Here is a 13,531-nt window from a genome sequence, read left to right as displayed (position 1 = left end):
TAATGCAATGTGGTGCAATGATAATAACTCATGCATCAACTTTATGCTAATTTTCTGAAAGAGATACGGAAATGCGCGGAAAGATGACAAGCATAAAATGACAAGAAAAAAAATTGCAAAATTTTCGTAATCAGAATTTTTTGTTTTCCTTATGAATTGTTTTAATGTCAAATGTATAGGATTTAAATACGTGAATTTTAAATATATATGTTATATATATTTAAATATATATGTGAATTTTAAATATATATGTTATATATATTTAAAATCCACGTATTTAGATTCTATATACATAAATAAAATTCTATTTTCTGTTGGAGAAACATATAAAATTATATGTAAGAGCTGTACATAACAACGATTATGTTATTATTGGGTTTTACAATCTAAAAACACCCACTGTGTCTCGTTGTGTGAGGTCGGGGTCGAAAAGCTTGGCGTAGAATTTTTTGTCATTTTCTTTTTAAGGGATTGATACCGCCTCTTTAACTAAAACCTTTAGGTGCATTGTCTAATGCTTCAAAAAATCTTTTGCACAATAATTTATCCATGATTAAAAATTTATCTTATAAATATATATATATATATATATATAAAATTATGTATTTTACATATATATGTAGCAAATTGTAGATAGTATGATTAACTATTGACTTTTCTCGAAAGTGAGACAATTGATAATGAAATAAAATCTTTTCGCTTTGACAGTTCTTCATAAAAGCTTTAAAGTGTCAGGTAACAGAAAAACGGATTTTGCGAAAAGATATACTAATCATATCACGTACGGTAAAATGACAGCCACGTGTATTTTGGCCCAGGCCCATAACCAGCCCGTTATATTAGAGAGGACAAATAAAAAAAACTCTTCAATGCACAAAATACGTTGTTTTAAGCTTGACCTTTTTGGCTGCCAAATTCGCAATTTTATAAATTTTGACATAAATTAAACGGTATTTTACTCAGGGGAGATAATAATTTCTAAAAATGAAAGAAAAAAATCGATTTTTTATTGCTTTTTAGTTCCCTTAAATGCAGAGAATTAGGAAACAAATAAAATAAAAATTTGCCAGGGGGAACAAATAAAGTCGTTAGAGGGGACAATGCCCCCATTGGCCTCTACTCCTTCATTATAATAATAATTTTGATTATAATAATAATTGATTAATATAATAATGGATTCTTAATGGATTAATAATGGATTCTTGTTTCTTTACTAATTTCGAGATGAAAAAAGTAAGTATCTTATGTAAATATATTAGAAAACGGATTGATCAATCTCTATCATTTTATTTTTGAAGTCTGTTAACGATCCACTCATAATTCCGGTCGAAAAATAAATACAACTTATTATTATAAATAAAGACTAAATAATTATTATAAAATATATACTACTTATTAATTATTAACTATATATTATTAAATATATACTACTTATTGATTTGATTATGAGTTTGCCCCCTTAAAAAGCTTGAAAAACTAGCCGTATGCGTGGATAAAGCTTTATACATATTTAAAGTCAAATATCGATTCACGGGTAAGGACACCCCTCGCCAATTGTTTTCATTTTCACACATGTCGCGCGGAATCGCAAACCTCTCTCTTCCTCTATGCGAAACAACATATGTTTATGTTTGTTTTTTTGTATTTTCCATAAGCGACCATTATTTCGCGCGTTAGAATTAGGGCTAGTATCCTCGACAGTTCAGCTGAACCACTCTCGGTCGAATAGCGAACAAGAATAGCGAACGCGCCAGTCGACGTACCTGACGTGGGGGATAGTACGGTTTAAGCATCGAAGAACGGAACAACCTTCTAAATTATTGTTGGAGATACTGTCGTGTGTGAAATTTCTTGCAAGCGATTTCCGTTCCGTTCGTCAGCGATCATCATCGTAGAGTCAAATGTGGATCTAATCTTCAAGGACACGCAGAAAAAATAGACGGAATACATAGGTAATAACACGAGAGAACAAGGAATTCATATGCAACATCAATAATCTATTGATTTCAGTGGGATAATTCAATGGGAAAAAATATTATAAGGAATAGAGTTAAGATTGTCATATCGCTGACAAACCTATTGCAAATTCTTGCAATAGTATTCAATCTCTACCTCTATTGTCTCCGTTTTTCTAAGCGACTGATGTAATTTTTGTTTTTTTTTTACATTTTCGTTCGCATAAAACTGAAGAGATAAATGATTGTACAAAGGATGTATTAGTTTCTCTTTCATACAAAAGCACGAAACAGACCGATTCTCGCTTTTTTCAAATCTCTCTCTCTCTTTCTTTTTCTTTTTTATCTCTCTTTTTTTTGTTATTGCTTTCTTTTTGCTCTCTCTTTCTCCTTTAGTTCTCGCCGAGCATATTTCCGTTGTACGTGACATTCTGAGATCATTCGAATTTGTGATTGTTAGTGTCTAGCAATTCTAGAAAAGAAACAGATGTGAGACTTTACTAAGTTCACCAATGGCATTATTTCCCCGCACAATAGCTAGTTTCCACGATTAAGTGAAAATAAACCGTTAGGAAAAAACGGTTGTTATTCTCAAGAGTATCAAAAGTTCAGATTTTATTTTAAATATTCATCAATATTTAAAATAAAATCTAATTTTCTAAAAAAATCACAATAACAATAATAAGAATTTATGCAATCTTATCTCAAATTACTCCTATACAGGGTATCCGGAAAATCGCCCGCAGGCACTTCGGAGAGTGATTCAGATTCCTCTTTTTTTAAATTTTTCTTTAGGTTTAAAATTTTTATTTTTTTAATTTCCACTTTTTATTTTTTTTTAATTTATAATTTTTATTTTTTTTTTAATTTTTCGATATTTGTAAATACAAATACATTATTTTTGAAATCAAGGATAAATATGAACAGGTATTTAAATCAAATTAAATAAGATGTTTAAAATGACCACCTTTAGCACGAAATTTGAAAAAGAGGAATGCGAAGTGGACTATAAATTACGATTTTTTTAACATAAAAATGGCTATAACTCGGAAACGACTTATTTCCGGATCTAAGTTTATATAGCTTTTTTTCCTTCTCTTTGAGTCCCGAATCACTTCCCGAAATACTGCAGGTAATTTTCCGGACACTCTGTATATCACTATACATGCATATATAACATATATATATATATATATATATATATATATATATATATATATCTTCTCATTTTTAACAATGACAATATTACCATTACAAAGTTACAAAATAAATACAATAATTATATAAAATAAATACAAATATCAGCTAGATATTTCTCTTATATTTCGAAATATGATGATAATATTCTATCGGTCATAATGATTTTCGTGATACTGACCTTTGTCAAGAACAAACAGCTGACAGAATAAATAGATAAAATATCTTTGAAATACATATAAAAGCGATATGTCTGATATCGAATATGAAAAAATAGTAATTTTTAACTATTTTAATAGATATCAGATCTCTTCTTCATAAATCAAAAAATTTCATTTGGTTGCATTTCCGAATATCATTTTTTATTTGCAATTAAAACTGTCAATTATTCATTTATTAGAATCTCTTAAATATAATGCCAAGTGTTAGTAAAATTCAGAGCTTATACGACTAACAATATTTCATTATAAATGCCATAATTTAAAAAAAGAATTCATCTTTGTCAAAACAAATAATTTGTCAAATATAATCTTTCGTAAAAATCTATTAGAACGTTGTATTCACATTAAACAAATGTTACAAGCAATTCTATTTATGTTGCATAATAACGTTTAGAAATAACTTATTCTGGATACTTTTGTGAACATTAATTATGTATATTCTGAAGATTTTACATGAGTACCAAGAAAAGAGATAGAGCTTCGCATGTAGCATATTTTTATTTTCCACACATCTTATTATTTTTTGTTTACATCTATATATATGATATATCTATAATATATTTTATAATATATATAATAATATACATTTTTTATAAATTTTAAATGAATTATCAATACATATCATGTTTTGATTAGAAAAATTCTAAGATATATATTTATCAATAAAAATATTGCAGATTCGCAGACAAGCTACGCATTATGCGTATGTCATAGCTCTGGAATGCATTTCTTATGTCGAGAATTGTGTGAGAGAGAGAGAGAGAAACAAATTTCCTGTAAATCACATTCAGAGTGGGTGGTATTTGTCATGAATACGAAGATAAATATACCATTGTATATTGTCTCTCATCTAGTCATCACTTATAAATCTTAACGTGATTATCCCTCGAATTACGATAATTTTTTTACTTGTATATGGGATATCTATTTAACTATCTGTTTTTATATCTATTCTGGAAAATTTCACATATCATTCAATTAAAGAGAAGGATGTTGACATCAGCACAATTTGAGTCATTCTAAACTTGAAAAATTCAATTAATCGAAACATCAAAGTTGTAAATACATGGCTCATGTTTTTCGTCAAATAAGCGGCAGAAAAAGCGTGTTTTTCATTTAATTTACATCGAATTTTATTTTGATTGAATGAAAATATATGATACAAATGCCCGCATGCGAGGGAGATCTTAATATAAATTGAAGAATATATTTTTTTCTTTTACATTATTTCCTATAATCTTTACATTATTTCCTATATCTTTTTTTTATCCTGCACTTTACAAGTAAAGAAAGAGAGAGAGAAAAGGCGATTAATCTCTCATACTTCTCATATTCTTCAATGTAATTCAAATAAAATCCCATCCGAATGATTTCTAAGTTATGTTTATTTTCTCTTTACAGAGTTTTACAAGAAAATATTTCCTCGTAGATGTCCAAGTTGATTCGCACAAGTCGCACAAGAATATTTTAAAAAGGAACCACTTTTGATCTAGCCGAGATGGAATCATACAGAATATTATCCATATCGATCGACGAGGTAGATCACATAGATTATCGATTCGAGAGCATGAGATTAATGAGCTTCGCTAACTGCGTATCGACCGTAAATAGTCAATATCATAATTTCGTAAGCGCCGGTTTCTATTACATCCAAAATGATAATAAAATAAAATGCTTCGACTGCGACGTCATCATATCCGACTGGAAGGATATAGATCCGATGGCGAAGCATCAACAACAGTCCCCAAGATGTAGAATCGTCCGCAGGATACCTTGCGGGAATGTACCGATCGGTGACAATCCGAATATGATTCCGCCACGCGTGCCAAAAGTGACAGAAATATGCTCCTTAGACCGGTTAAGGCTAAATCCCAATCATATGATCGAGATCTACTTCGATGATAGAGAGGTCGTTAAGAAAGTTAAGATCGGCGATGTATGGCGCGCGAAGTATCCACATTTTGCTTACTACGAGCGTCGATTAGAGAGTTACGTGTCGTGGCCGGAGACGATCCCCCAGAAAAAGGAAGATCTAGCGGCTGCCGGCTTGATATGCGCAAATGACGGCGATACAGTCGCATGCTTCTATTGCGGCCAAGGTTTGCAAAGGTGGGAAGCGACAGATGATCCCAAAAATGAACACATCAAGTGGTCTCCTGATTGCGCGTTCATCAACAGGCTGCTAGCGGAAAATCAATCGTAGAAGAGCTTCAACGTATCGCGATAGAATATCAGAGTTTACACATGTTATGACACATATCTATATTTTGCGATTATTTACACATGTTATGACACATCTATATATTTTGCGATTATTTATATATAATATGACGTGAATAATATCTGCGAGATATCGCGAATAATATTACAGCCATATATTAGAGATTATAAACACATGTTTTTTATTCATTTGAGCATGTGTGACATACATATGTGTGCCTTTTAATTATGAGATGACATAATGATCTAGTTTCGTAAACTGGCGATTTAATGACATGAATCATTAATCTGCAAATATATACATATGACATAAGGATAGAGATATTGTAAAATTCAAAGTCGCGCGAACGAAAACATTTTAGTATTACATCCTTACATCTGATTATAGTATACGATAATGCGATCCCTTCATTGCATTGCTTGTAAGGATTTTCACAAAAATACGACGATTGCTATCTCCGAATCACGTCTGATCATTTTACGAATAAAGGACTGCAAAAAGAGCTTTCTCTCGTTTGGAAACGCGCATATGTGACGACACGCATATATTAGCAAACTACTAGCAGTACTATTTTAATTGCTACTGTGTCCTGTAGCCATACTGTTGTCAAAATGATCTTTTAATATGATAAATATTTATTATAAAATATGACATGAATTAGACAGAACCCATGTGATAAATATTTTACCAATTGTACTAATATATGTGTGTCATCAGTATTTGAAAATAATATATGTACGTATCAATTATACGTATATAAGTAAATGTATCATATTGCAAATAGATAATTATATAAAACATAAATTATAAGCAACACCTTCACATAATTGGACGCTATCGCGCTATCTATCCATATTTTTAAATTTAAATTATATTTCTTTTTTACTGTTTACACAGTATTTGTGTTCTTCCTTATTATATTCGTATATTTTTTGTAATAACGCAGTGTTACGTTTAAAGTCGTATTATTTATTTAAAATTTAACTTATTTATACATATGTTTTATACATATATATATAAAACAAAATAAAAATAAATTATACCGAAATAAGAATAAATTTCCAATGAAAATAAAATTTTCGATCAAAGCTAACAATTTTTATTTAGGACGTTATTATGATTATGACGCTTTAATAAATTTGCCAAAAATATGCGTGTGAATTGTATTAAAATTTCTGAAAAAAGTTATTCAAAATGCATGGTAACGCATTTTTGATATACGATAAATAAATATAATAAAAGAATATGTTATGCATATGTGAGAATCGTACGCGCGCGTTAAAAACAGAGCTCTTTTATCGCAATAGCGCAGAATATTTAAAGTAAGAGTAGTTACCGATTAATTTTATAAATACAAAAAAGACTGATTATTTTATAAGTTGTCGACATACTTGTAATACATTTGATAAATAAAAAATGTTAATGTATATCGCTTCGAAACATTCCGTTATATTTAACGCACATCATTATACCAATACCTCTCTTATTAGGAAAATTATTAAACATTGATAGAATACGAATCGCAGATTCGAATATTCAGCTATGCTTTATCGCACTGTATATAAGTGACTCTAATAGAATAATCTATTTCCAGCATGACGTCACTATTTAATGATGATATAATGCTATTATTTACATTCTTCTCTGCCAGTATGATATCACCATAATGCAATATGGTGTAATGATAACTTGTACAATTTTATGCTGATTTTCTGAAACAAATGCAAAAAATACACATTTTCATGGAAGAATGACAAACATAAAATACATATAAAAAAAATTTACAGAATTTCCTACGTAGGTTGAATTTCTTGTTCTCTTTATCAGTTGCTTTAATGTCAATACAATATATGAGTTTGAGAAATACATGAAATACATATGCATGAAATTCTAAATTTTCTGTTGCAGAAAAACTAGCAGTAAAATTATATATGAGAATCGTCCAAAAACAGTTATAATTGTCGTAATGTCTTACAGTATAATGCTATGTCTCGTTGCATGAGGTCGGCGCCGAAATATTTATCTGAATTTTCCTTTCTTTTTAAGGGACAGACTGTAAAAAATGACGCCCCGTTGAGACTGGCGTCTTTAAGTCCATTCCTGCGTGTCTCACAATTGAATAAATTTCTTGCACGATGCATAAAAATTTTATTCGTTATTAAAAATTTATCTCACAATTTTTTTTAATACGTGTTTGTTCAATAATAATTACAAATTCTTAATTAGCAGATAATAATGCATCCTTAGTTCTTCCGATTCGGATTTATATTCATCTATGTAATAATCTTACGTAACAAATAATCTAATCTCGTCTGTGCAGATATAGTCCTATAGATAAATTCAAGATTGGGAAATATTTCGTTATTTGTAACGAAGTTATGGTTACTTTTTTGGGTAACATATTTTCGATAATTAGTAATTTAATAACTTAATAATTTAATAATTTAACAATTTAATAATTTAATAATTTAATAATTTAATAATTTAATAATTTAATAATTTAATAATTTAATAATTTAATAATTTAATAATTTAATAATTTAATAATTTAATTTTTAATAATTTAATAATTTAATTTACTAATTTAATAATTATATTAACAGTTATTTTATAATCAGCGTACTTAGAGAGCATATTTAATTCTTTCATGATATTTAATGGATAATGAAATAAAATGATTTTTTCATTTTGATATTTCTTTACAAAAGCGCTTCTATAAATGTGTTCCATTTACCATTTGCAACGTTAGCAAGCATCATCTGTCTTTGTTTAACTTCGGTGAACAACAAGGATAATAGCAAGCATTGCGAACGTTAAATGGAACATGCCTAAAGTCAGGTAGGTGGCGAGCACTTTTGGCGCGAAAAGGAGCTAAACCTTGTGAGAGGACGCCCACGTGCTTTCAGCCACGCACGTGACGACTGCATGCGCACGCAAAAGGGGTTGGACTATTCAGTGATGCCAGAGTTAATACGCTAGCAACATGCAACCGGGTGGGGGAAAATGACGTACACAAGCGAAAACCGTGTATGTGTGACACACGTATGAGATTTTCGCTTGTGTGCGTCATTTCTTACTACAGTTGTATGCTGCTAGGGTTTCTACTATACTACTATTATTACTATTTTGTTGTCTTTTAGTCCATTGCCCTGTCGAGGTATGCGACTAGGTCAATAGCTCAGAGCTTGATCATCAGGCAGCATATAATAACCTACCAGGTCCTTGTTGATCAATAGTCCTTGTTGATCCTTATCGCGTTGTGCATGAAAATAAGAGTGAAAATAAGAAGTGCGTTGTGTTTTACATCCTAATAAAAAATAAAACTATTTAATACATTCTGTAATAGTGTAATAGTAAAGTGAACTGCACATTGACCTGGTGAGTAATTATTATTACACATTTTTTTATAGTGATTATCGTCGGTCAATGAATCTCGTTACCTTCCGAAGTTCGATACGTGATAACAATATAATATATCAATGATATTCGGTATTTCGATATAAAATGCGATGCAATAGAGCAAGTGAAAAGACAAAATAAAAAGAGAAAAGACAAACTGTGATTCGTAACTATCTAATTAATTCAATTCTCAGTTATTTATATTTATTTTTTTTCTAGGCATATTGCAATTATTTGGAAAAATATTCATTTAAACATTTGGACGAAATAAAGAAAGTAAACATTTGAATAAAATATAAAGAAAGCGGACAAAAGAGAGAGAAAGTTACTTAAACCTTAGGTCATTTAGGTAATCACATTACTTTAATGATTTCGAATAATTTATGACTAAACATAATTAAGTGTATGTGTGTACACTGAGAAAATTCATTTGATTGTACCAAGAAAACGTATCTGATAGAAGGCATTTTGGTTAAACTAACAATAAGCAGAATTTCTAATTATCAAGATAAAATTTGATTTTTTATAACTAGAATGTTTAATAGACTTTACTATAAGGATTATTTGGTTAATATTTTCTAGTTGAATTTATAAAAACTTCTTGTTATATTAACTAAACATAGGACACAGAAATGCCATTTTTTGTAAATTTTTGTTGTAAATTTAGTATTATTACCAAGAAAGACAGACATACTGGTTGAATTTACCGGATTTCTAATTAATGCAACCAGATTTTTTCTCAGTGTATGTGTATGTATGATGATGTGTTATATATCGTCAATTTTCTATCTTTTGCTTGTACAAATGGAGATCGAAATGCCTTCCTGGTACATACTATGATACATATTTGTATCCAAAATTATAGGAAAAACATGAAGAACATTAAGTAATCTTATCTTGATTAAGACACTGAATGAGATAAGAAGGTAAATATATTCTATTTGTCCATATTCGACATGTTTCGCGAAAATTGGATTACGGAATTTCATTCAGTTTCTTGAGCAAGATAAGATTACTAGCTATTTTTTTCTATGACTTTCACCACATACGCGCGCGTATACATGCACACAATATACATGGCCATGAATATACTCAGCATGCACATACATTTAAGAGACTAGAATAATCGATTTCTTTCGATTTGAAATTTATATTACTTTATGTGTAAAAATTTCTTTTAAGAGATACAATAGTTTCTTTTTTTCAAAATAAAAATAATAGTTTCATATACAATCAATTTCTTATTAAAATTAAAATAATTTTATGTACTCGAAGTAACTTTTTTGTATAAGTTTTTTTTCAAATTAAAATAATATTATTTCTATTATTTTTATTTTGAATAAAATCACGTTATTTTATAAAAGAATTGTTTTAGGTAGCACATGGTTTTAAAGGACATTTGAAAACGACTCGAAGATCTTCTTGTTCTTTAGATTTTTGAGATTTTTTGTTTGAGATATTACAACAAGTACATACTTTTTAATACTTTTCGAAAAAATATCTTCAAAGCTTTGAAGATAAAATTTACCGCAACAGCAACAAAAAAATAGGTAAATAAAATACATAACATTGTCTTTAATTCTTTCGATAAGTTGCCAATTACTTTTTAAAGAATCTCTGTTGGCTCGCACATTGCTAAGCATTACTTACTTACATTGTCTGTTTAATAAAAACTAAAATTGTTAATTAATTATTATTTAATAAAATTTATCGATCTAATAATGTATTCTTTTTTCTTTGCCAGTTTCAAATTATATAAGGGGAGCTATAATATCAGCTTTGAGCGAAGCGTGGCACAGTAGGCAGCGCACTAGCCTACAAAGCCAAAAGTCCCGGGTTCGATTCTCGATAAAACCGAAAAATTGTATACGCTCCTCTCTCAGAAGGAAGCGGCAACCCACAGAAAAATCTTGCCATGAAAACCTCTCTAATCTAGCCGTTCGGAACCGGCATTAAACTGTAGGTCCCATATACGTGTGATAATCTGGTGCGCAACACAAGTATATGAAAGAGAGGTCACCACGTTCGGAATCGAACTTTAGGACTGAGAAGAAGATAATATCAGCTATCATCTATTTAGATCTATATAAAAAAAATGAATAGATACACAAATTCCACCGCCATACCATATACGCGATTCATGTATTGGTTTCCACATTCTTCGATTGACACAGTAACAATAGATTACAGATTTGAATATGATCGCTTTCAAAGCTTCGCGATGTGGCCGTACAGAGATTGGATTAAACCGGAAAAGCTTGCGGAGGCAGGGTTTTATTACGTAGAAGGAAACCACCACTGGGTAAGATGTTTCGTATGTTGTTGTACGATACCTGCGTTTGTCCTTTCCGAAAAACCGGAATTAGATCACCTGAAATATTCTCCAAAATGTAATTTTATGATAAATTATTTATTTAGAATGAGCTTCAATGATTCTGTCCTAAGGCGTAGAGCATAAATCATCAGCCGGCAGCAGCTGATCGGCCAGTCACAAGCTCCCTTTGCCCCGCGGACAGAATCATTGACGCGCACCATACCAGGTGATGTAAATCCAGGTAAAATTTCGTGCTTTATTCCTATAGAGAATACGATGGACGTTTGAACAATTTGATGAATAAAGCATCAAATTCCCAGTAAAGATAAGGATATTTGTGGAGGGTGGATTCTGCCGCTCGTTGACCGAATGAATACAGACATACCTGACCTCCTCCCTCACTTACATCCCTATGTTTACTTAAGATGGGAAGAATGTAGGACAAATCTTTTCCATAAGTAACAAAAGGCACAAAATGTCTTAGCGTGTTGCTTACAAGGATTCCATTGTCTATCTTTCTGCCAATCTTTCAATCCTTCGCACAATATTTGACACCATTTCTCGTGTAGAACAAACCAGTGGTTACTAATTCTTCTTTAAGATGTGACAAAATTTTAGGCTATATTTTATATGTACGTAATCTGGCGTTATAGCTGGCATATGTGGGATATTTTGGTGATATCTTACTAAGATACCACCTTTTATATAACTACCCAACAGACATTTTGTGCCTTTTGTTACTTATGGAAAGATTATATAAACAAGGCCACGGACGAAACATCTGCAAGCGATAAATAAAATGTTTTTCACTTATGCAATAATTCAAATTGTGAAACATTGTATTTATATATCATATAGATATTATTATAGATAATTTTATTTATAGATAAGTATTATATTTATAGATAATTTTGCTATATTACATTGCATATAATAATACATTCATTTTGAATTGTTTTTCAAGACATAATTGTTTCCAACATATCATAAAATCATTTTTATATTTTACATTCTATTAAATATAATGGAGATGTGCAATTTTCAAAATTTAGTAAATTTCTTGTTCAAGATATAATTGTTTCCAACATATCATAAAATCATTTTTACATTTTACATTTTATTAAATATAGTGAAGATGTGCAATTTTCAAAATTTAATAAATTTCTTGTTCAAGATATAATTGTTTCCAATATATCATAAAATCATTTTTACATTTTACATTCTATTAAATATAATGGAGATGTGCAATTTTCAAAATTTAATAAATTTCTTGTTCAAGATATAATTGTTTCCAACATATCATAAAATCATTTTTATATTTTACATTCTATTAAATATAATGAAGATGTGCAATTTTCAAAATTTAATAAATTTCTTGTTCAAGATATAATTGTTTCCAATATATCATAAAATCATTTTTACATTTTACATTCTATTAAATATAATGGAGATGTGCAATTTTCAAAATTTAATAAATTTCTTGTTCAAGATATAATTGTTTCCAATATATCATAAAATCATTTTTACATTTTACATTTTATTAAATATAGTGAAGATGTGCAATTTTCAAAATTTAATAAATTTCTTGTTCAAGATATAATTGTTTCCAATATATCATAAAATCATTTTTACATTTTACATTCTATTAAATATAATGGAGATGTGCAATTTTCAAAATTTAATAAATTTCTTGTTCAAGATATAATTGTTTCCAATATATCATAAAATCATTTTTACATTTTACATTTTATTAAATATAGTGAAGATGTGCAATTTTCAAAATTTAATAAATTTCTTGTTCAAGATATAATTTTTTCCAATATATCATAAAATAATTTTTACATTTTACATTCTATTAAATATAATGGAGATGTGCAATTTTCAAAATTTAATAAATTTCTTGTTCAAGATATAATTGTTTCCAATATATCATAAAATAATTTTTACATTTTACATTCTATTAAATATAATGGAGATGTGCAATTTTCAAAATTTAATAAATTTCTTGTTCAAGATATAATTGTTTCCAATATATCATAAAATCATTTTTACATTTTACATTCTATTAAATATAATGGAGATGTGCAATTTTCAAAATTTAATAAATTTCTTGTTCAAGATATAATTGTTTCCAACATATCATAAAATCATTTTTATATTTTACATTCTATTAAATATAGTGAAGATGTGCAATTTTCAAAATTTAATAAATTTCTTGTTCAAG

The 13,531-nt window shown here is 29.0% G+C and overlaps 1 protein-coding gene across 1 annotated transcript; it reads left to right on the top strand.

The window, feature by feature from the left end:
• The first annotated feature begins 1,651 nt into the window (after window positions 1-1,651).
• LOC145961695 (E3 ubiquitin-protein ligase XIAP-like) lies at window positions 1,652-6,993 on the top strand. Its single transcript, XM_083082138.1, has 2 exons — window positions 1,652-1,952; window positions 4,775-6,993. Exon 2 carries the CDS (start codon window positions 4,872-4,874, stop codon window positions 5,574-5,576), a length of 705 nt encoding a protein of 234 aa, XP_082938264.1. The 5' UTR covers window positions 1,652-1,952; window positions 4,775-4,871; the 3' UTR covers window positions 5,577-6,993.
• Window positions 6,994-13,531: the final 6,538 nt, after the last annotated feature.

Source organism: Camponotus vicinus, unplaced genomic scaffold (assembly GCF_025532165.1).
Source record: "Camponotus vicinus isolate PSW18456_S1 unplaced genomic scaffold, iyCamVici1.0 SCAF_11, whole genome shotgun sequence".
NCBI classification, from domain to species: domain Eukaryota; kingdom Metazoa; phylum Arthropoda; class Insecta; order Hymenoptera; family Formicidae; genus Camponotus; species Camponotus vicinus.
Note: the sequence above shows the minus strand (reverse complement) of the source record. Positions and strands in the feature narration are given on the sequence as shown.

Coding starts and splice junctions, on each gene's coding strand:
- LOC145961695 (XM_083082138.1), top strand. CDS start 4,872: ATGGAATCATACAGAATATTATCCATATCGATCGACGAGGTAGATCAC.